General features: G+C 34.3%; 1 protein-coding gene and 1 long non-coding RNA gene across 2 annotated transcripts; both read right to left on the minus strand.

Moving 5' to 3' along the window:
* Positions 1–672: 672 nt before the first annotated feature.
* On the minus strand, positions 673–1,753 carry LOC126978931 (D-erythronate dehydrogenase-like). Its single transcript, XM_050828061.1, has one exon. The coding sequence runs from the start codon at positions 1,711–1,713 to the stop codon at positions 748–750; it is 966 nt and encodes a 321-aa protein (XP_050684018.1). The 5' UTR covers positions 1,714–1,753; the 3' UTR covers positions 673–747.
* Positions 1,754–14,047: 12,294 nt separating this feature from the next.
* Positions 14,048–15,583, minus strand: LOC126979030 (uncharacterized). The gene is made up of 2 exons (XR_007732739.1): positions 14,584–15,583; positions 14,048–14,500 (listed from the first exon to the last, which is right to left on the minus strand). It is a non-coding gene; the product is annotated as an uncharacterized LOC126979030 (long non-coding RNA).
* Positions 15,584–22,610: the final 7,027 nt, after the last annotated feature.

Below are 22,610 nucleotides of genomic sequence, written 5' to 3' on the forward strand. Positions count from 1 at the left end.
GACTGACGCCTGAATGGCCATCTTGATAAGTTTTTTTTTTATGTCAAAGGACGATAACTTGTCCTCCTTTTCCATAAAAACGTATAAGCGTACAAGTCATCTGATGTTACGTAAACACCAGCTCCGGTAATACCAAACAAATCGTTGTCGGCCTTATAGAATAGTATACGCAATTTTTTTTTTGGTTTTAAATTGTTTATGTTCAGTTGTTCATCATCCTGAAAACATTGCATAAGGAATCTAATTCCGAAATTTGGTTGTACTCGAAAGAAAGTTCCTTGAAAACGCCAGCGAACGTAGAGGATCACCAGACATCCAAATTGTGGGGATGATACGCTAGTTTGTAGCGTGTTGTGCGAGAGTGTAATTTGTTGGCAGGAATGCAGGTCAAACAGCTCTTCCGAAAACTTCCTGTGATACTAGCGGTAGAAAACACACAATGACGCTTCATTCGTCTCTACACAACACCAAATAATCTAGCCGTTTAACAGAATTAGTTAATCGCATCGAAATCAACCCATTTTTTGGATTACAATGCATGAGAAATAGAAGCACATACATGCACATTCTCTCGGGGTTAAAACAATATAGGAAAAGAAATCGTGATACTTAGAAGATTCAAACGTTAACCATTGCAGAAAAACTCAAATGTTTTAGAATAAAACCAGCAACTTTGATAAACTCTTTTTAATATATCAACTCCAGCAAAATTAGTAAGAGTTATACATTACTAGAATAATTTATATATTATCTTGAATACGTACGTGGTAATTCATTTTTAATATACATCCGTATAATAGATTCAATACTTTCATCAACTTCGAAGCCCATCTTAAGAGCCCGTGCGTTGTCAAACCTTGTAGGCAAACTGCTAACTATATTATTAATGAAATCATCACGTTCGAATCGCACCAGATTAGCTACATCATCACCGGCAATTTTCCGCAGTGCTATCAACATATCACGCACAGAAACGCAAATTCCCGGTAAGTTTACAACTCGCCAAGTCTCCAAGACATCATTTGGCAGAGCTCCTCCATGAACAATGTTTCGTACAACTGCGTATGGACTTGTAATCCAACTTTCTAAGTTCTCGTCCACTGGGCAAATCGCTTCTTGGCCATTGAGAGGCTCGCGTATTATGCCACTTACAAAAGACGTAACTGCTCGATTCGGTGCACCAGCCCGCACACTTACTGTTGGCAATCTCACAACCCTAGTATCAACGAAACCTCTTCTGCCATAATCGTTCAATAACAATTCACTCATAGCCTTCGCAGCTCCATAGGAATTCTGCGGAGTCGTTGCTGTCCTATCGTCTAAAACTTCCGGCATGTCACCACCATAAACTCCCAAAGAGCTGGTAAAAATGAAACGAATCTTTGGAGATACATGTCTAGCTCTTTCAACTAGCACTCGAGTAACATCAAAGTTTACTTTCAGGCCATAATCAAAATCCTCTTCAGCATGACCGGTAACAACAGCAGCTAAATGGAATACTATATTTGTTTCTGGAGTGATAACTTTTTCCGCTGCAGCAGGGTCAGTCAAGTCCAGAGCAAAAGTTGACACGGGTTTATCATCCCTGGTTTGTGGTGTTATGCTGTCTATAAGAACAAGTTTGGCAACTTTTATTGGTGATTTTTCCGACAGCAAATAATCTGCGACCCGTGAGCCTAAAAACCCCGCAGCTCCTGTCACAACTACGTTCATATTGGTACAAATCACTAAACTAAAGTCAACTAAAGTCAGTAGCTGCTTGTTATTAAATAATAAATTTATCTTAGTTAAACAAGTTGTTCTGATAACGTGTTCAAGTTGTGTCTATTAGGGTTCTGCTGTGCATTTTATATAAAATATTTTATTTTAATTGCTTGGATTTCTTGTATCAGTCAATAAACAACAGTCAATATTTTGTTGGGTCTACGTGATCTTACTTATGTACATACATACATTTGTATATATCAAAACTTATACGATTATTTATGTTATGTTTGTATGCAAAAGGTAATCTTTGAATCAATCTAAAATCACAGATAAGTAGTAGGTAGAATGAATTTGTAAATATATTTGTTTGTTTTAATCCTTTCACGACATAACTACTTAATCAAATGTCATTAAATTGTCAGTTTGTACACGTGTTTTCATGGGTACAACAAAATACAATATCATCTCGTTTAAATTTGTTAAAGTAAGTAATCATAATTTAACGTGAAAAAAGAAAAAGCAAGAACAGTTTATGTCAATTATCAGAAGCTTAAATTATTCTGTATGTGTGAACGGGCGATGGCTGGATCATGCGTCAACTCTTGAATGCTGACTGTTACTTGTGGTGACTGATTGAATTGTTATCGTCAAAGTGTATTTTTAACTACATGCAGATAGTGAAAAACTTTAACAGTAGTCACGAAAATAATGATTACGAAACCTCTATTTAAACAATCAGATAATTCAACCTGATATAAGTTGATGCTGCGATAAATATACCTATTCAATGTTCACGATATATAAAAAAGATTTGCTTTGACCCTGAGTACTTATAATTTTATATTTTGGATGCAGCATCTTACAAATATTTTTATAAAATAATTTGTAAACAGTATGTGTTCGTCTCAGGCCGGGTCTAAGCTTATAGACCGAAATAGAGTATGCGATTTGGCTAGTGTAGTGTTTTTGAAAAGATTTGGGGGGTCGCCGACATAAGGAAAAAGGCAAGGTAGATTACAATAAAAACACAATTTTGTGAATCCTTCACACTAAAATTGTTTCTTGTTTACTTTTTAAAAAATTGTCAATATAGGTTGCTATTTTCATGATAAAAATGAAATAATTTTCTGATTGAAGTCTACTTCTCTTTTTACGCGCTTTTTATTAGCTTCACTTGTATGTATATTTGTTTGTAAGCGACTCATTTGGGCGCGATTTAGGCCCACTTTAACTGGTCAGATTTCGTTCGAACTTCGTAGATTAATCGAGGACCGATGACAATACATTAATTTGGTAAAATTATTCCATTTTTCAATTTGCTAAATAAGATTTTTGTTAATTTATATAATTTTCCTCTATCCTCGATAAGGCAGGAAATGATGTTACTTTTAAATTTCAACCACTATCTTTAACCTATTTATCTAATATTCGGAAATTTTCGAATGCCAAAAAGAATTTTGTGCTTTTTAGCTTGTTTTTTTAATGAAATGAAATGATTTATTTGTATGAATCGTGGTCACATAGTTGTTAACAATTGATAAGTGTACAGCACAATTCGGCAATATATCGGCATACAAATATTTGATTGACAATATTGGAATTTTTATATTTATACGTCATTAATACACATTACATAGCTTTAATTCAATAATATAATATAAAATCAACATTAGTTTGTAGGTACCTCTCAAAAATAACATTTAAGTACTATTATTTTTGGCAAAAGAAATCTTTTAAACTATAAAAGCATTTACCTATTAGCCATAATCTTAATTTTTTATGCATTATTGTTTTAGGCATCTCTCTAATATTCTTTGGAAGGTGGTTAAAGACCCTAATACACATAACATTTGAGTTATTTTGATGAAGCGCTGTTCTACAGTATGGCATCAGAAGGCGAGTTGGATCTCTTAATCCTAATATGGAAAAGTCCTTTGGTGGTTTAAAAAGTTCACCATGTTTTTTATTGAACATTTCTAATATATATAGACCAGTAAGCGTTAACAGACGGTGCTTTTTGAATAATGGTCTACACGATTCTAGAGGACTGACATTGCATAAAGCTCGTATACATTATTTTTGTGCCAGAAAAACATTAGAAATATCAGTGGACTTCCCCATATTATTAACCCGTACCGTAAAACTGACGCAATATAACAGTGGTATGCAGTAAGTGCAGCATTAAAGGATACAGTTTGTATGAGCCTTCTTAAAGCGAAAACGAACTTATTTATTTTGCCTGCCACTGTATCACATTGAGCTTTCCAGTTACAATTGCTATCGCAATAAAGGCCCAAAAACTTTATTGTGTTTGTTTCTTTAATCGTTTGTCACTGTGTGTTATATTAGAGCTTTATGTATTGTTTAAACTGTTAATATAATATTGTTAGTTTTAATGTCCACCATTGAATGTCAATTCACACGTTTGAAGTGGCGACTGATACTAACAGTTTTAGAGCTTCCCTTGCCAGCTGTGAATATTCTTGTTTTCTTTTAATCCAAAACACGTCCACTCTTTCAAAGTCAAATAATCTATATTCAATTAGGCTTAAAATAAGCGCATTTTAATCGTCACTATAAATTTGTTATGTTTTTTTAAAATGATAACCCTCACTACTAGGATTAATACACAAATAAATTTTATGAACGATGCGGGACTAGAACCCACGACCTCCGGCGTTCCGTGTCGGTGCTCTAACCAACTGAGCTGACCGTTCGAGTGACGTATCGCTATAAAATCATAACATATGATTTTATTTTATTTGTCACTATAAATATTTCTATTATAGTACTAAATCTACCATAATCGCAAAAAGTAGAGCATATGACAAGAACATACAAAAAACTCAACTTTGTGCATAAAATCATTCTTTTACAATAAAATTATATATTATTTATGTGACCAGGGGCGTCGCTAGAAATTTTCGAGCTGTAATGGGGTCGCGAAATAAATAAGATTGAAAATCACTGGGCTAGTGAAAGGGAAGGATATCTTTCAAGTAAACCAGGCCTTATTGATTCTTCTTAGTATTATACAGAAACAGATTTACGATTCTAAAGTGGTTAGTTTAAGCCACCCGAGAGGTCGCGGGTTAGAGTCCCGCATCGTTCATAAATTTTGGTTACAAATTTAATTTAATTTAGAGGGACTTTAAATAAACACATTGTTTAGAATTGTAAGAGCGACATCTCAACTCAATTTCCTGATATGCAATTATTGGGGTTGAACAGGTTATTAACTGTATAGTACTGTCCTGTACATGGAGCCACAATCTGAGAGTTTAACAAAGAAATACCAACATTAACCATACGTCACTCGAACGGTTGGCTCAGTGGAAGAGCGCTCGGACGGAACCCGAGAGGTTGCGGGTTCGAGTTCCGCATCGTTTATAATTTTTTTTTACAAATCTAATTTAAAAGCATAAAAATAATACGCTAAAGAAATGCCTTGCCTCAGAGATTACTTCATTATGTAAGTAACCAACGTTTCTTCTTCGAGTTCGCAGTCAGTCAGTCTGTCAAAACTCACGGAGTCGTAATATTATTATACTTACATAGCTACTTCTTACCAGATAGGAAGTAATATAGATCCTTATTTCTGTACTTACCGACCTATATATTAAAGCCATGTTTTAAAAAAAAATTCAATATGAAATCCGTGTATCACTTGCCAGACACACTTTACTGGTTCAAATTTTTTTAATAATAAAATGTTTTTAATCCCAAAGTAATTATAAAAGAGCATTTTGAACGGAATTAAGTTAACAATAAATATTTGTGGGTACAGAGAACAGACGTTATCGAAGAGTCATCAGGGTCAAAGAAATATGTTTAATAATTATTGTTTATTAAGAAGTTACATTCAATATTTTTTATTTATATTATTTGGCCACAGCATTTAACTATAATATTTGTTAGAATAATTTCTAAATCTTAATTACCGCGACTTTTTACCAGTGGGAGGCTCCTGCACAGGAAGCCGGCTAGATTATGGGTAGGTACCACAACGGCGCCTATTTCTGCCATCAAGCAGTAGATATTGTTTTATTTACTTAGATATTGTTTTATTATTTTATTATTGCATTATTTTCTTTGGATTCACATTTTTTAATTCGTTAGAATTAAAATGTCCAATTTTAATATTTTAAAAAGTATTTTACAGATTTTGATACGGTCTTACGAATAAAATATCATTTAATGATAAGGATTAATACAAAGGTATGAACAATAATATGGTTTGATTATTGTCCACACTTTTATGAACTTTATTAAATGTAAAGAAGTAGTTATAGTGGCTTAACTACAGTAGTTGGACGATTGATACGTTCTATAACACTCTGAACATTTTTTTGTTCTATCATCTATAGTTTCCGCAGCGCACGCGATGACAGATTTTATATGACAAATTTTTTCACACCTTATATTATTGAATGTTTATAAGAAATCCCTACTTTATAATGTAATATATAGCCTATGTTACTCAGTGAAGATGCAGCTTTCTAATGGTGAAAGAAGTTTTGAAATCTGTCAAGTAGTTTTTGTGTAAAAATATTAGAAAAATACATACGAAAACACAAATTTTTCCCCTTTATAATATTAGTTTAGATTTAAATCGCATAGAAACAGTTCGAGTACACTCAAATCGAGTTCACGCGTAGGTGGTTCGTGTTAGAAAGTAAAGGAGTAGTCATCCGAACGTACTCAGTTCGCGTGGTTAGGTACACCAAACGAGTACAGTCCAAGTCTACTCACCTCTACTATATACAACTGGACTGGCGGCTGTCAAAGTGTTTTTGTGCCTGTTTGATATTCGCCATTTTGGCACTGTTGGCCATGTAGCGAGAGCCTGCTGTACTAAACCTACTGATGACAGCCGCAGCAAACATCGATAGATAGTGGGAAACTATTTACAAAAAAAGATATGTACTTTATTACGTTGATTCTTGAAGTATAATTAGCACGGAAAACGAACGAAATTAATTCAAAATGCAAAAATACTTCAGAGATACCTACTGAAACGTCCGGGCAACTAGAGCGGTTTTTTTCTTTAGACAGTCAAACGTCCAGGCAACCAGAGTGGCCCAGTCGACTTGCGTATTTATTTTGTGTTTTAATCTGTAGTATGAGTGAATTAGCTTGTCAAATACGATTTTTTAAGACTCTATGGTAAGTAATTGTAATAGGATTATCTTTAAATATCAAGTATCCAAGCAAAAATTTAAAGAAATAATTTATTGAAAATCGCTTTGCGGGCGGAATTGTTATTTGACAGCTTGGCGGGAACGAGTGAACGAAGGAAGGCGCGCTTATACAAAAAAAATTGTTTAAATTATTGTTCATTGTGCATATATTTTTCATACTTGTAAATTGTTTATCCTGGTTTATAAATATTCGATTTTTGTATATATATAAATTGTTAAGTGCGCTTCCCCATCGCCATGGGGAAGCGTACAGGTAAAAGGCCGAAGAACGGCCAGAGCGACGCAGAACCCGAAGACGAACTGCCCCTATCCGAATCCTCGGTATCTGATGCGGAGGTGACTGAACGTGTCATTGAAGAAGAAAGGATAAAGAGAAGTATACCCCTTATAGAGCGACAAATTATTATAGGTTGTACGGCGAAAATTCAAATAAGAAGGAATTTATTGTATTTCTCAATCGCAAGCAGGGTGAAGTCAAAATATCAGACAAGGACAGGTTGGGTCTGTCAAATGGAATTAGGAGGCATTGCGTATCGGGTGTGTTGCACCTGAGGTCCGTTAATGCTTTCAAAGTTGGTGTTACCTTTGACCTGCCTAACAATGCGAATGTATTTTTAAAAAATGAAAAGTTACTTAGCGAGTTGGAGATGGTTGCCTCAATTCCGGCTTCTGAAACGGAGGTCACTGGAGTTCTTACTTCTGTTCCCACTGACTACTCCAACAAAAAAATTCATCAATTAATTGCATCCAGTAAAAAAGTTATTGCTGTGAGAAGATTCATTCGGCGAGTAAAGGACCCATAGGGTGTTGTCTCCTTTGTTCCAACGCAAACTGTTGCAGTCACATTTGCATCAACATTGTTACCTGAGTATGTAACACTTGATCACTGGAGGCATGAGGTTAATGTATATGTACCTCCTATTAAACAGTGTCTACGCTGTATGAAATTTGGCCATATTGCTAAATTTTGTAGAAACAATGAAGTTTGTTCCATATGTTCTGACAATCACAATTTTAAAATTTGTCCAAAAACTTTAACAAAATGTGCCAACTGTGGTGGAGATCACATAGCTATCTCATCTACCTGTCCTCTGAAAAAACAAAAAATTGAAGAAAACAAAGTGAAGTCCCGTAGTGTTAGATACTCAGATCTCTTCAATGAATCTGCTTTCCCTCAATTAAACTCAAAGTATATTGACACACACCTGAGCAATCTTATAAAATCTGACAAATTTATGAACCTCTTGGTTGAAGCAGTTTTACAGATTTGTACGAATAAAGATAAGTTAACTATAAATTCAAATAGTATTAAGGAAATTCTGAATAACACTTTTAGAAAAAAGACATCTAGTTAATTGTTATTATGGATACATTGAATATAGTGCAGTGGAACGCTCAAAAAATTATTAGTAATAGGCTTATTTTTACAAGGTTTTTATATGAAAATCATATCCATATTGCTATAATTTCGGAAACTTGGTTAAAACCACATCAGTATTTTTTAATAAAAGGCTATAACACAATAAGGAATGATTGTGGTAATAAACACAATGGTGTAGCAATTTTTATTCATAATAATATCACATTTTCTAACATAAATACATATTTTGATAGTGCTCTACAAAATGTTTGCATTAAAATTAAAATTAATAACAAAGAACTGAGTATTGTGAGTTTTTAGTCCTTCCAATTCAATTCCTCCATTTAATAAAAACAATTTAAACAGTTTAATTAAGTCCATTCCAAAGCCAATGATATTTGCAGGTGATTTCAATGCTCATCACATGTTGTGGGGATGTGTTGATACATTGCCTCGAGGTAAAGATGTTTTAGAGGTTATAGATGAGAATGGTCTTGTTATTCTGAATAATGGTCAAGCTACCACATGTTGGCATCCTAATGCTCTTGACTTGACTTTGGTAACTCCATCATTGGCTCTTTTATGTGACTGGTCAGTTATTGACAGTCCTCTGGGCAGTAGTTATCATCTCCCTGTAATAATAAAAATGGCAGTAAGTAGTGATAGTAGTAGTTTGCAAAACACATTATGTAATAATCTACATTTGCCCACTCACCCTAATTATAAGCAGGTGAATTGGAATATGTATAGTAACTTAGTTGTTTCTTATTTGGATGATGTTAAATTTGACACTTTATCTTCAATAGATGCTTTTAATTCCTTTTGTAATATTTTACTTTCTGCTGCCAAGCAGTCAATCCCTAGCTGTCTGTTTTCAAAAAGTTCTAATAGTAATAATGTTACTAGTTCTTGTTCACAAAAATCTTTTAAATATTGCCTTGGTGGAATCAGAAGTGTACAGAAGCAGTTTTAAATGCTAAAAATGGTTACATTTATTTATAAACAACTCCACTGATGAAAATTATGTGGAGTTTAAGAGATTGCAGGCTTTAAAAAAACTTATCTTAAAAAGTGAAAGAAGAAATAGCTGGATAGGCTTGTGCAATTCATTTAATCGCTGTACTCCTTTGTCTTCAATTTGGAAATACATGCGCAAATTTAACAAAACTTATATTCCTGACAGTGTGTTGAATGATAGTTGGCTTCCAGATTTTCTACAAAAGTATACTTCTGACTTTGTATCAAATGAGTTAACAAACTATGTAAATGTTGTTAATGATAGTAATAAATATTTGATAGAGCCTTTTCTTTACAAGAACTAAAATCCGCTTTATTTACTAGAAGAGATACATCTTTCGGTCTTGATACCATTCCATATATTTCACTCAAAAAACTTAATTGCCACAGTCTCAACATCTTTTTAAATATTCTTAATCGCCTATGGAAGGAGAATACTATTCCTGCAGAATGGAAAACAGACTGTTTAATCCCAGTTTTAAAGCCAGACAAAAATAAAATGTTACCTGACTCTTATAGACCTATAGCTCTCACGTCGTGTTGGGAAGATATTTGAGCAGCTTCTAAAACAACGTCTCGAGTTCTTTATAGAACAATATTGTCTTTTGCCTAATAATCAGTTTGGTTTTCGCAAAGGTCGGTCTTCTAGGGAGAGTATAGCGCAGTTACAGCTTGATGCGCATCAATGTTTAGCAAGTAATCAGTATCTTTTGTCTGTATTTTTTGACATCTCAGGTGCCTTCAATAGTGTAAATATTGGCGTGCTTTGTGACGAGTTATCAATGTCAGGAATACCAGTTAAAATAATAAATTGGATGCAATCCTTTTTGACTGACAGAAAAGTATATGTAAAATTTAATAAACATTTGTATGGACCACGATTTTCTTCTCTAAGTGTTTGTCAGGGGGGAATATTGTCTCCTTTAATTTTTATTATGTACATAAGACGATTGAACCTTATTTTGGGGCCAAATATAGTAAACCTACAGTATGCAGATGACTTAGTCGTCTATGTATCGGGAGTTGATCTGATTAATTTAGCCGCTACTATTAATAAAGCACTTGTAAATTTATATCAATACTTTTCTTATCTTAATTTAAATGTAAATCCAACCAAATCAAAAGTCTTTGTGATTGGTCGTAAACGCATCATATTGCCTCCCATTTTATACAATGGCATTCCACTGCCTATTTCATGTGACATAAAATTTCTAGGTGTAACATTCACTCCAAAACTTACTTGGAAAAAATATACAGATAGTGTTATAATTAAAGCGAATAAAGCTAATAATGTATTAAAATCTTTGTGTGCAACGTCGTGGGGAGCGGACCCTAAAATATTGTTAATTTTGTATAAATCGCTTATTCGTAGTCATTTTGAATGTGGCTTTCATTGTTTCGCCGCAGACAGCAAAATTGTTAATAGTCTGGATAAAATACAAAATAAATGTATGCGTACAATATTGGGTGCACTTAAAACTAGCCCAATAGCTGCTATGCAAATCGAGGCCAACCTTCCTCCTTTGTGTATTAGATTTAGTTATCTTAAAGAAAGATTTATTTGAAAGCTCTATAGCTTGCCGACGAACAATCTTCTTAAGAATCTTATTGCTTATCAATCGTCTTCATTTCAGAGACAGTTGTTTATCTTGCAAGATTTTTCTTCATTTTTTCAATTTCTACAAGATTTAAATATTCATCGGAATAATGATATACTTCCCTGCCATGCAGGTTCTTTTCGATGTAAATATTCTGCAATTAATGTTGTAATAGATCCAAATTTAACTTCAAAAGAGGAGGTTCATGTATTATTGTCAGAATGGTCTAATTGTAAATTTGTTTATACGGATGGCGCAAAAACAATAATAATGTTTCTTTTGCAATCTACCTTCCTGAAATTAGGAAGGGTATTGGCTTTAAGATTAATAGATATGCCAGTATTTTTACTGCTGAAGCCGTCGCTATTCTTTTTGCTTTAAAGCATATTAAGAAACAAAATCAACTTAATAAGAAGTGGGTAATAGTTAGTGATAGTATGAGTGCGTTAAAAAGTTTGTCAAATAACAAAATGAGTGCTAACATCAATTACCTCATTTTTGTTATAAAGGAATTGTGGTTCGAACTATGTTTAATCGATATTAAAGTGGATTTCGTTTGGGTCCCGTCCCATATAGGAGTAGCAGGAAACGAAAGCGCTGATTTTCTAGCTAGAACTATCATTGATATATCCGATCTATCCCTATATCCTGATTGCAAAGATCTAGACATTAACATACCACATACAGATATAATAAGTAATCTAAAACAGCGTATGACTCTTCTTTGGGGAAGATATTGGTATAATTGTACAGAAGTTGAAAATAAGGCTCATTCGTATACTTTGTTAGATAATCCCGTTAATAGCACACCCTGGTTTTGTAAGTTTAAAAATTACGCTCACAGAAAGTTCTATACTACAATAACACGAATGCGTATTGGTCACTATCGATTGAATTTTCATCTTCATCGCAAAAAAATTGTCTCCTCTCCTTTTTGTGACAATTGTAATAAGCAACAAGATCAGTCTCTGGATCACATCTTTTTTGATTGTTCGTCCTTTGGCATACAGCGCCTTGTGCTGATGGATGAGCTACTGGAAATATATGGTGCACCCAATATAATCCCGCTCTCAGTAATAGATCTATTAAAGGACACATCAACTTATGTGTCCTTGTATAAATTTGTATGTAGTACTGTAAATACATTGTAATTTGTAGATACATACGTTGTAAATTTGTTTATAATTATGTAAATTCGTTATAACTTGTACATATACAACTAGTAATAGCATAGCGCAATTCGCGAACTGAACAGATAATGTAAATAGGTAGGTATTATTCTAAAAAGTTATGCAAATTACACTGGATTTGACTTAAAGAAAAGGGGGAAATTATTAGAGACTATATTACTGATTTGGACTTACTAAAAGGAAAATATGGAAAATATTCTTTAGAGAATTATATATTAACGGAAATGGTAAAATAACTGATGACTTAAAGACTGGATTGGATTTGATGAAAGAAACTACTATAAATATTCGCTATCGAATATACATAATTGGAAAAGGAAAATGGAAATGATGTAAGATAAAATGAGAAAACTGGATTGGACTTTTTGTAAAACAAAATAGTGAAAATAATAAATACCAAAGAAATGAAAATACTAACGACAAGGCAGTAAGGCCCCTGGCTATAGCCTGTTCGAAAGAACGAATTATATAAAAAAAAAAAATGTTATTTAACAGCTTGGCGGGAACGAGTGTACGAAGGAAGGCGCGCTTATACAAAAAAATTGTTAAAATTATTGTTCATTGTGCATATATTTTTCATTCTTGTAAATTGTTTATCCTGGTTTATAAATATTCGATTTTTGTATATATAAATTGTTAAGTGCGCTTCCCCATCGCCATGGGGAAGCGTACAGGTAAAAGGCCGAAGAACGGCCAGAGCGACGCAGAACCAGAAGACGAACTGCCCCTATCCGAATCCTCGGTATCTGATGCGGAGGTGACTGAACGTGTCATTGAAGAAGAAAGGATAAAGAGAAGTATACCCCTTATAGAGCGACAAATTATTATAGGTTGTACGGCGAAAATTCAAATAAGAAGGAATTTATTGTATTTCTCAATCGCAAGCAGGGTGAAGTCAAAATATCAGACAAGGACAGGTTGGGTCTGTCAAATGGAATTAGGAGGCATTGCGTATCGGGTGTGTTGCACCTGAGGTCCGTTAATGCTTTCAAAGTTGGTGTTACCTTTGACCTGCCTAACAATGCGAATGTATTTTTAAAAAATTAAAAGTTACTTAGCGAGTTGGAGATGGTTGCCTCAATTCCGGCTTCTGAAACGGAGGTCACTGGAGTTCTTACTTCTGTTCCCACTGATTACTCCAACAAAAAAATTCATCAATTAATTGCATCCAGTAAAAAAGTTATTGCTGTGAGAAGATTCATTCGGCGAGTAAAGGACCCACAGGGTGTTGTCTCCTTTGTTCCAACGCAAACTGTTGCAGTCACATTTGCATCAACATTGTTACCTGAGTATGTAACACTTGATCACTGGAGGCATGAGGTTAATGTATATGTACCTTCTATTAAACAGTGTCTATGCTGTATGAAATTTGGCCATATTGCTAAATTTTGTAGAAACAATGAAGTTTGTTCCATATGTTCTGACAATCACAATTTTAAAACATGTCCAAAAACTTTAACAAAATGTGCCAACTGTGGTGGAGATCACATAGCTATCTCAACCACCTGTCCTCTGAAAAAACAAAAAATTGAAGAAAACAAAGTGAAGTCCCGTAGTGTTAGATACTCAGATCTCTTCAATGAATCTGCTTTCCCTCAATTAAACTCAAAGTATATTGACACACACCTGAGCAATCTTATAAAATCTGACAAATTTATGAACCTCTTGGTTGAAGCAGTTTTACAGATTTGTACGAATAAAGATAAGTTAACTATAAATTCAAATAGTATTAAGGAAATTCTGAATAACACTTTTAGAAAAAAGACATCTAGTTAATTGTTATTATAGATACATTGAATAAAGTGCAGTGGAACACTCAAAGTATTATTAGTATTAGGCTTATTTTTACAAGGTTTTTATTTGAAAATCATATCCATATTGCTATAATTTTGGAAACTTGGTTAAAACCACATCAGTATTTTTTAATAAAAGGCTATAACACAATAAGGAATGATAGTGGTAATAAACACAATGGTGTAGCAATTTTTATTCATAATAATATCACATTTTCTAATATAAATACATATTTTGATAGTGCTCTACAAAATGTTTGCATTAAAATTAAATTTAATAACAAAGTACTGAGTATTGTGAGTTTTTACAGTCCTTCCAATTCAAATCCTCCATTTAATAAAAACAATTTAAACAGTTCAATTAAGTCCATTCCAAAGCCAATGATATTTGCAGGTGATTTCAATGCTCATCACATGTTGTGGGGATGTGTTGATACATTGCCTTGAGGTAAAGATGTTTTAGAGGTTATAGATGAGAATGGTCTTGTTATTCTGAATAATGGTCAAGCTACCACAATAGGATCTCCATCTTGGCTTCCTAATGCTCTTGACTTAACTTTGGTAACTCCATCATTGGCTCTTTTATGTGACTGGTCAGTTATTGACAGTCCTCTGGGCAGTAGTTATCACCTCCCTGTAATAATAAAAATGGCTGTAAGTAGTGATAGTAGTAGTTTGCAAAACACATTATGTAATAATCTACATTTGCCCACTCACCCAAATTATAAGCAGGTGAATTGGAATATTTATAGTAACTTGCTTGTTTCTTATTTGGATGATGTTAAATTTGACACTTTTCTTCAATAGATGCTTTTAATTCCTTTTGTAATATTTTACTTTCTGCTGCCAAGCAGTCAATCCCTAGCTGTCTGTTTTCAAAAAGTTCTAATAGTAATAATGTTACTAGTTCTTGTTCACAAAAATCTTTTAAATATTGCCTTGGTGGAATCAGAAGTGTACAGAAGCAGTTTTAAATGCTAAAAATGGTTACATTTATTTATAAACAACTCCACTGATGAAAATTATGTGGAGTTTAAGAGATTGCAGGCTTTAAAAAAACTTATCTTAAAAAGTGAAAGAAGAAATAGCTGGATAGGCTTGTGCAATTCATTTAATCGCTATACTCCTTTGTCTTCAATTTGGAAATACATGCGCAAATTTAACAAAACTTATATTCCTGACAGTGTGTTGAATGATAGTTGGATTCCAGATTTTCTACAAAAGTATACTTCTGACTTTGTATCAAATGAGTTAACAAACTATGTAAATGTTGTTAATGATAGTAATAAATATTTGATAGAGCCTTTTCTTTACAAGAACTAAAATCCGCTTTATTTACTAGAAGAGATACATCTTTCGGTCTTGATACCATTCCATATATTTCACTCAAAAAACTTAATTGCCACAGTCTCAACATCTTTTTAAATATTCTTAATCGCCTATGGAAGGAGAATACTATTCCTGCAGAATGGAAAACAGACTGTTTAATCCCAGTTTTAAAGCCAGACAAAAATAAAATGTTACCTGACTCTTATAGACCTATTATAGCTCTCACGTCTTGTGTTGGGAAGATATTTGAGCAGCTTCTAAAACAACGTCTCGAGTTCTTTATAGAACAAAATTGTCTTTTGCCTAATAATCAGTTTGGTTTTCGCAAAGGTCGGTCTTCTAGGGAGAGTATAGCGCAGTTACAGCTTGATGCGCATCAATGTTTAGCAAGTAGGTAATCAGTATCTTTTGTCTGTATTTTTTGACATCTCAGGTGCCTTCATTTTTTTTTTCTAATTTATTTAGTGGCACGGGATGCAAGTCCATAGGCCAAAAGGTGCCTTCAATAGTGTAAATATTGCCGTGAATTGTGACGAGTTATCAATGTTAGGGATACCAGGTAAAATAATAAATTGGATGCAATCCTTTTTGACTAACAGAAAAGTATATGTAAAATTTAATAAACATTTGTATGGACCACGATTTTCTTCTCTAGGTGTTTGTCAGGGGAGAATATTGTCTCCTTTAATTTTTATTATGTACATAAGACGATTAAACCTTATTTTGGGGCCAAATATAGTAAACCTACAGTATGCAGATGACTTAGTCGTCTATGTATCGGGAGTTGATCTGATTAATTTAGCCGCTACTATTAATGAAGCACTTGTAAATTTATATCAATACTTTTCTTATCTTAATTTAAATGTAAATCCAACCAAATCAAAAGTCTTTGTTATTGGTCGAAAACGCATCGCCTCCCATTTTATACAATGGCATTCCACTGCCTATTTCATGTGATATAAAATTTCTAGGTGTAACATTCACTCCAAAACTTTCTTGGAAAAAATATACAGATAGTGTTATAATTAAAGCGAATAAAGCTTATAATGTATTAAAATCTTTGTGTGCAACTTCGTGGGGAGCGGATCCTAAAATATTGTTAATTTTGTATAAATCGCTTATTCGTAGTCATTTTGAATATGGCTTTCATTGTTTCGCTGCAGACAGCAAAATTGTTAATAGTCAAGATAAAATACAAAATAAATGTATGCGTACAATATTGGGTGCACTTAAAACTAGCCCAATAGCTGCTATGCAAATCGAGGCCAACCTTCCTCCTTTGTGTATTAGATTTAGTTATCTTAAAGAAAGATTTATTTTAAAGCTCTATAGCTTGCCGACGCACAATCTGCTTAAGAATCTTATTGCTTATCAATCGTCTTCATTTCAGAGACAGTTGTTTATCTTGCAAGATTTTTCTTCCTTTTTTCAATTTCTCCAAGATTTAAATATTCATCGGAATAATGATATACTGCCCTGCCATGCAACCTGCATTTTTGCTATTCTGCAATTAATGTTGTAATAGATCCAAATTTAACTTCAAAAGAGGAGGTTCATGTATTATTGTCAGAATGGTCTAATTGTAAATTTGTTTATACGGATGGCGCAAAAAACAATAATAGTGTTTCTTTTGCAATCTACCTTCCTGAAATTAGGAAGGGTATTGGCTTTAAGATTAATAGATATGCCAGTATTTTTACTGCTGAAGCCGTCGCTATTCTTTTTGCTTTAAAACATATTAAGAAACAAAATCAACTTAATAAGAAGTGGGTAATAGTTAGTCAAACAACAAAATAGCCCAGTCATATTAGGGCTTTCACCTCGGAATGAAAGATAATAAGCTGCAAATTGGTATGAACCTTTGTTTTGTCATTCTAAATGTTGTCTCAAAAGTCACAATCTTTATCGTGTCCGCGTCTCAAGATATTCAAGGTCAAAGGTCACAAAAATCGGTTTTTCGCGAATATCTGGCTTCTTATCGGTTAAATGAGATTTGCATTTATTATAAAAGTTGTAGGCTATAAAATTCCCTACAACTTTTGTTTAAACTTTTTTTTCATACGACCAACCGTTTTGAAGGTAGAGCGCGAAGTGCACATCGTACAGTCATATACGGCCTAATGCAAGGTCAAGCGTGAGTTATGGTTATCAGTACGTTATAAAGTCAATTATTTACTTGGAAATTATAATTATTAAACAATGCCTATTATTTATGTACTAACTATTAATTATTTATATTTAATTAAAGTGAGTAACTTGATTATTTATATATAATTATTCATATTTAACTATTTAAGTATAAAATATTATTAATTCTGGATTATATATTTTAGTTTAATTTTAAGTTAAAATGATAAGTAAGTAAGTAAGAGTATATATTTTACACATATTTTTATTTATTATTAAATACGGCATAATATACATTTATCAAAATGTGAGTTCAAATATCAAAAGTATCTTTGTTGATTTTAATTGTAATGAAATTGGAAATGGAAGCTAATTATCTTCTTCTTCTTCGTCTTCTTCTTCTTCTTGTCGCTCAAAAATGTTCGATTCATTGTCATCATCCTCATTATCTGTCATGTTCATCTCCAAACCTTCCAGAATATCGGGATCATATGTATTTTCTTCATCGGGATTACTTGGATACAGTGAAGCGTTGAGGCAAGCTTGTCCGTTGCACTGGCCGCAAGCTAAAGAACATTGTAGCCCTGATTTTCTGCATCCACAGCGGGAACCACAACCATTTTTGCAATTGCAAAATATTACGTTTAGTAGTTCGGCTGGTGCTGGAGGTAATAACGTTCGTATGGGCTCCAGGATTTCATTTTCAAGCATCCAGCCCCATTCTTGAGGTTCTAAGTCCTTCCCTAACCACGTTTGAATCTGGTAGTAGACACGTTTTATGTGTTGATGAGCTGCTACACTTGTTGGTGGAAGTGTTGACAGTTGTACAGGTTTATTTAGTTTTGTAAATTTGATGAATTGCGTGTAGCGGAAATGATCAATGTTGTCCTCAGATTTTGGAGCATTATATAATGCCAACAAGATGCGCACTCCATTTTCTAATAATGTTTGTTTTGGGCAGTTTTCTTGTTGAAATACTTCCACCAGTTTATCTAAATCAGGAATTTTTTCCAATGCTCTAGTAACAGTTTTTTTTCCTTTTTTAAATAGCGCAGAAGTCGTGTCACAGCCACTGAATGCGTGTAAAAATAAAATGTGCTTTTTAGTACGAGGATATTGGTCAAAACTTTTAGTAGAATATATTTGTGTTTTGACATTGCCTTTGCCAACTTTATTCAAAAAAAATTCCTGATGATGTGACTGAGTACGTCCAATTAAAATAACGAGCAAATCGATATCTTCTCCTATGATGACAGCAGTCTTTTGATGTTCTGATAAGGCAATAGCTGTGATGATAAAGCAATGATGAGAACATCAGCATCATCTCTGGCTTGTTTTGTTGTGATATTAACAGTTTTAAATTTTTCAACAAGCATGTCGATAAATTTTTTTTTATTAGACCGATTTGATAAAAATTTTTCTTGACTGATTGGCACAACCATTGTTTCGTCAAAACAAACTTCATATGATTTTGAAAGTGCAGCAGTTCTTCTTCGTTGTTCCAGTGCTTTAATATTTTTACTATAGTCCGAATATCCGTCAAATACAACAACAATTGCTGAGCCATAATGTTTATATATAAATAATCAAGTTACTTTAATTAAATATAAATAATTAATAGTTAGTACATAAATAATAGGCATTGTTTAATAATTATAATTTCCAAGTAAATAATTGACTTTATAACGTACTGATAACCATAACTCACGCTTGACCTTGCATTAGGCCGTATATGACTGTACGATGTGCACTTCGCGCTCTACCTTCAAAACGGTTGGTCGTATGAAAAAAAAGTTTAAACAAAAGTTGTAGGGAATTTTATAGCTTACAACTTTTATAATAAATGCAAATCTCATTTAACCGATAGGAAGCCAGATATTCGCGAAAAACCGATTTTTGTGAGCTTTGACCTTGAATATCTTGAGACGCGGACACGATAACGATTGTGACTTTTGAGACAACATTTAGAATGACAAAACAAAGGTTCATACCAATTTGCAGCTTATTATCTTTCATTCCGAGGTTGACCCCTTTTTTTACCTAATATGACTGGGCTAAAATGAGTGCTAGCATCAATTACCTCATTTTTGCTATAAAGGAATTGTGGTTCGAACTATGTTTAATCGATATTAAAGTGGATTTCGTTTGGGTCCCGTCCCATATAGGAGTAGCAGGAAACGAAAGCGCTGATTTTCTAACTAGAACTATCGTTAATATATCCGATTTATCCCTATATCCTGATTGCAAAGATCTAGACATTAACATACAGCATATAGAAGTTGAAAATAAGGCTCATTCGTACACTTTGTTAGATAATCCCGTTAATAGCACACCCTGGTTTTGTAGGTTTAAAAATTACGCTCACATAAACATATACAACTAGTTATAGGCATAGCGCAATTCGCGAACTGAACAGATAAGGTAAATAGGTAGGTATTATTCTAAAAAGTTATGTAAATTACACTGGATTTGACTTTAAGAAAAGGGGAAATTATTAGAGACTATATTACTGGATTTGGACTTACTAAAAGGAATATATGGAAAATATTCTTTAGAGAATTATACATTATCGGAAATGGTAAAATAACTGATGACTTTAAGGCTGGATTGGATTTGATGAAAGAAACTACTAAAAATATTCGCTATCGAATATACATAATTGGAAAAGGAAAATGGAAATGATGTAAGATAAAATGAGAAAACTGGATTGGACTTTTTGTAAAACAAAATAGTGAAAATAATAAATACCAAAGAAATGAAAATACTAAAGACAAGGCAGCAAGGCCCCTGGCTATAGCCTGTTCGAAAGAACGAATTAATAAAAAAAAAAAGGAATTTTCATTTGTTTGTGTTTGTAGTGTCAAGTGTTTTGTTATTGTTTTGTGTATCACGTATTATATTTGTTTTATATATGAAATTAACCCTCATGATATCTAGTTTCCGATTTTATCTTCAAATTTCATACAAAATTCTTCTTACGACATTAAATCGACAAGTTATAAGAGTATGATCGATACTACTGTATCGATTTGGTTTAAATATCAAATTTTTATTGTAATCCAATTAATTTACAGTAAATCATTGCTTGTAATAGGGACCAAATATCATAAAAATAATGTTTATAACATTCAACAATCTGGATGTATTGAGACAACCAAGTATTTCACGTTTTACTTGTGCATTCCGCAGATAAATTGTAGGTATATACTAAGAATGGGTGCTTTATTTTAATTTAATGCAACAATCCCGTAAGTCGAAGTAATGACATATTAATATCAAAAATAGGTTATATAGTCTATTTTAATAATAATCAAGTTTTATTAATGTGCGCGCTAATATTTTACATAAAAACTTAATATAATGAAAATTTTATAACATTTCTACCTATAATCTCGAGCTTTAACCTTTTATTTAAATAACTTGGGTTCAAAAACATAATTTATTATTTTACACGTTGATTTTCTTTACTTTTAACTACGTGAATGTATTTTTTATATAGCCATAGGTGCAGTCGTTATGTAATTATATCGCTTTTAATAATGATGAATCTCGCGCTCGCCGTCTCGACCGCGTCGGATAATCGCGTCATCGGGACGTTTCACTACCTGCCAGCTGTCATTGGTTGGACGTTGCAATGGGTATTGTACGTTCCTTCGCAGCCATTTGTATTATATGTCAAAATTAGTTCTCTGGACGCTCACTAGTGACGCTTCAAATAGGCACAAAAAAAATATGTTATAGTTATTTATGCAACTGTTGTGTAATAAGGGGTATTAAAACACGAATGCGGATGATATTTTTTTTTTATGGAATAGGAGGACAAACGAGCGTACGGGTCACCTGGTGTTAAGTGATCACCGCCGCCCACACTCTCTTGCAACACCAGAGGAATCACAGGAGCCTTGCCGGCCTTTAAGGAAGGTGTACGCGCTTTTCTTGAAGGTACCCATGTCGTATCGTCCGGGAATAACGCACAAGGAAGCTCATTCCACAGCTTCGTAGTGCGAGGAAGAAAGCTCCTTGAAAACCGCACAGTGGACGACCGCCACACATCCAAATGGTGGGGATGATATCGTAACTTGTGGCGTGTCGTGCGAAGGTGAAATTCGGCGGCAAGAATCAGGTTGAACAGCTCTTCGGAATACTTCCCGTGATAAATGCGGTAGAAGACACACAATGAAGCGACGTCTCTACGCAACGCCAAGTGATCCAGCCGTTCACAGAGCGCTAGGTCCCCGACAATTCGAGCTGCTCTGCGTTGCACGCGGTCAAATGGATTGAGCTGATACTGGAGTGCGCCAGACCAGAGATGACAGTAATACTCCATGGGAGGCCGGACCTGCGCTTTGTAGAGCGCTAGAATGTGGGCCGGATTGAAATATTGCCGTGCTCTATTTATGACGCCCAGTTTCTTCGAAGCCAATTTAACTTTGCCCTCCAGATGGCCACGGAATTGGCAATCGCTCGAGATTTCGAGACCCAGTATTCCGATACTAGGCAAGGCTTTAAGGGAAGTGTTCTCGAAGAGCGGTGATACGGCAAATGGGGTTTTTTTAGTGGTAAACGCGCAAACTTGAGTCTTCTGGGGGTTAAATTGGACAAGATTCAACTTACCCCATTCCGCGACCTTCTCGAGAGAGGACTCGATAGAAGACACAAGTTTCTCCCGGCACTGCTCGACGTTTTCCCGAGAGAGACCTGCTTGGCCCGTGTATACGGCATCACCAGTGCTGTCGTCTGCATAGCAATGCATATTGGCGCTGTCCAACATATCATTGATATGCAGAAGAAACAGCGTGGGAGATAGCACACAGCCTTAGGGCACTCCAGCGTTAACGGGCTTGGGATTCGAGCAATAACCGATGTCAACGACCTGTATGCTGCGCCCAGTGAGGAAGCTGGAGGTCCACTTGCATAAGCTCTCGGGAAGCCCAAATGATGGAAGTTTTGCGAGGAGCGCCTTGTGCCATACACGATCAAAGGCCTTCGCTATATCCAGACCAACTGCCAGGCCTTCCCCTTGCTTTCAATAGCCACCGCCCATCTATATGTTAGGTATACCAGAAGATCGCCAGTAGACCGACCATGGCGAAAGCCGTACTGCCGGTCGTTGATCAACTGGTGACCCTCTATGTATACCAAGAGCTGGCGGTTAATTATGCTCTCCATGATTTTGGAGAGTAGGGAGGTAATAGCAATAGGCCTGTAGTTTGCCGGATCCGAAATGTCTCCTTTTTTTGGGATCGGATGGACAAGGGCTGACTTCCATGAATCAGGGACTACGCCTT

The sequence above is a fragment of the Leptidea sinapis genome, chromosome 3 (assembly GCF_905404315.1).
Source record: "Leptidea sinapis chromosome 3, ilLepSina1.1, whole genome shotgun sequence".
Lineage (NCBI taxonomy): Eukaryota > Metazoa > Arthropoda > Insecta > Lepidoptera > Pieridae > Leptidea > Leptidea sinapis.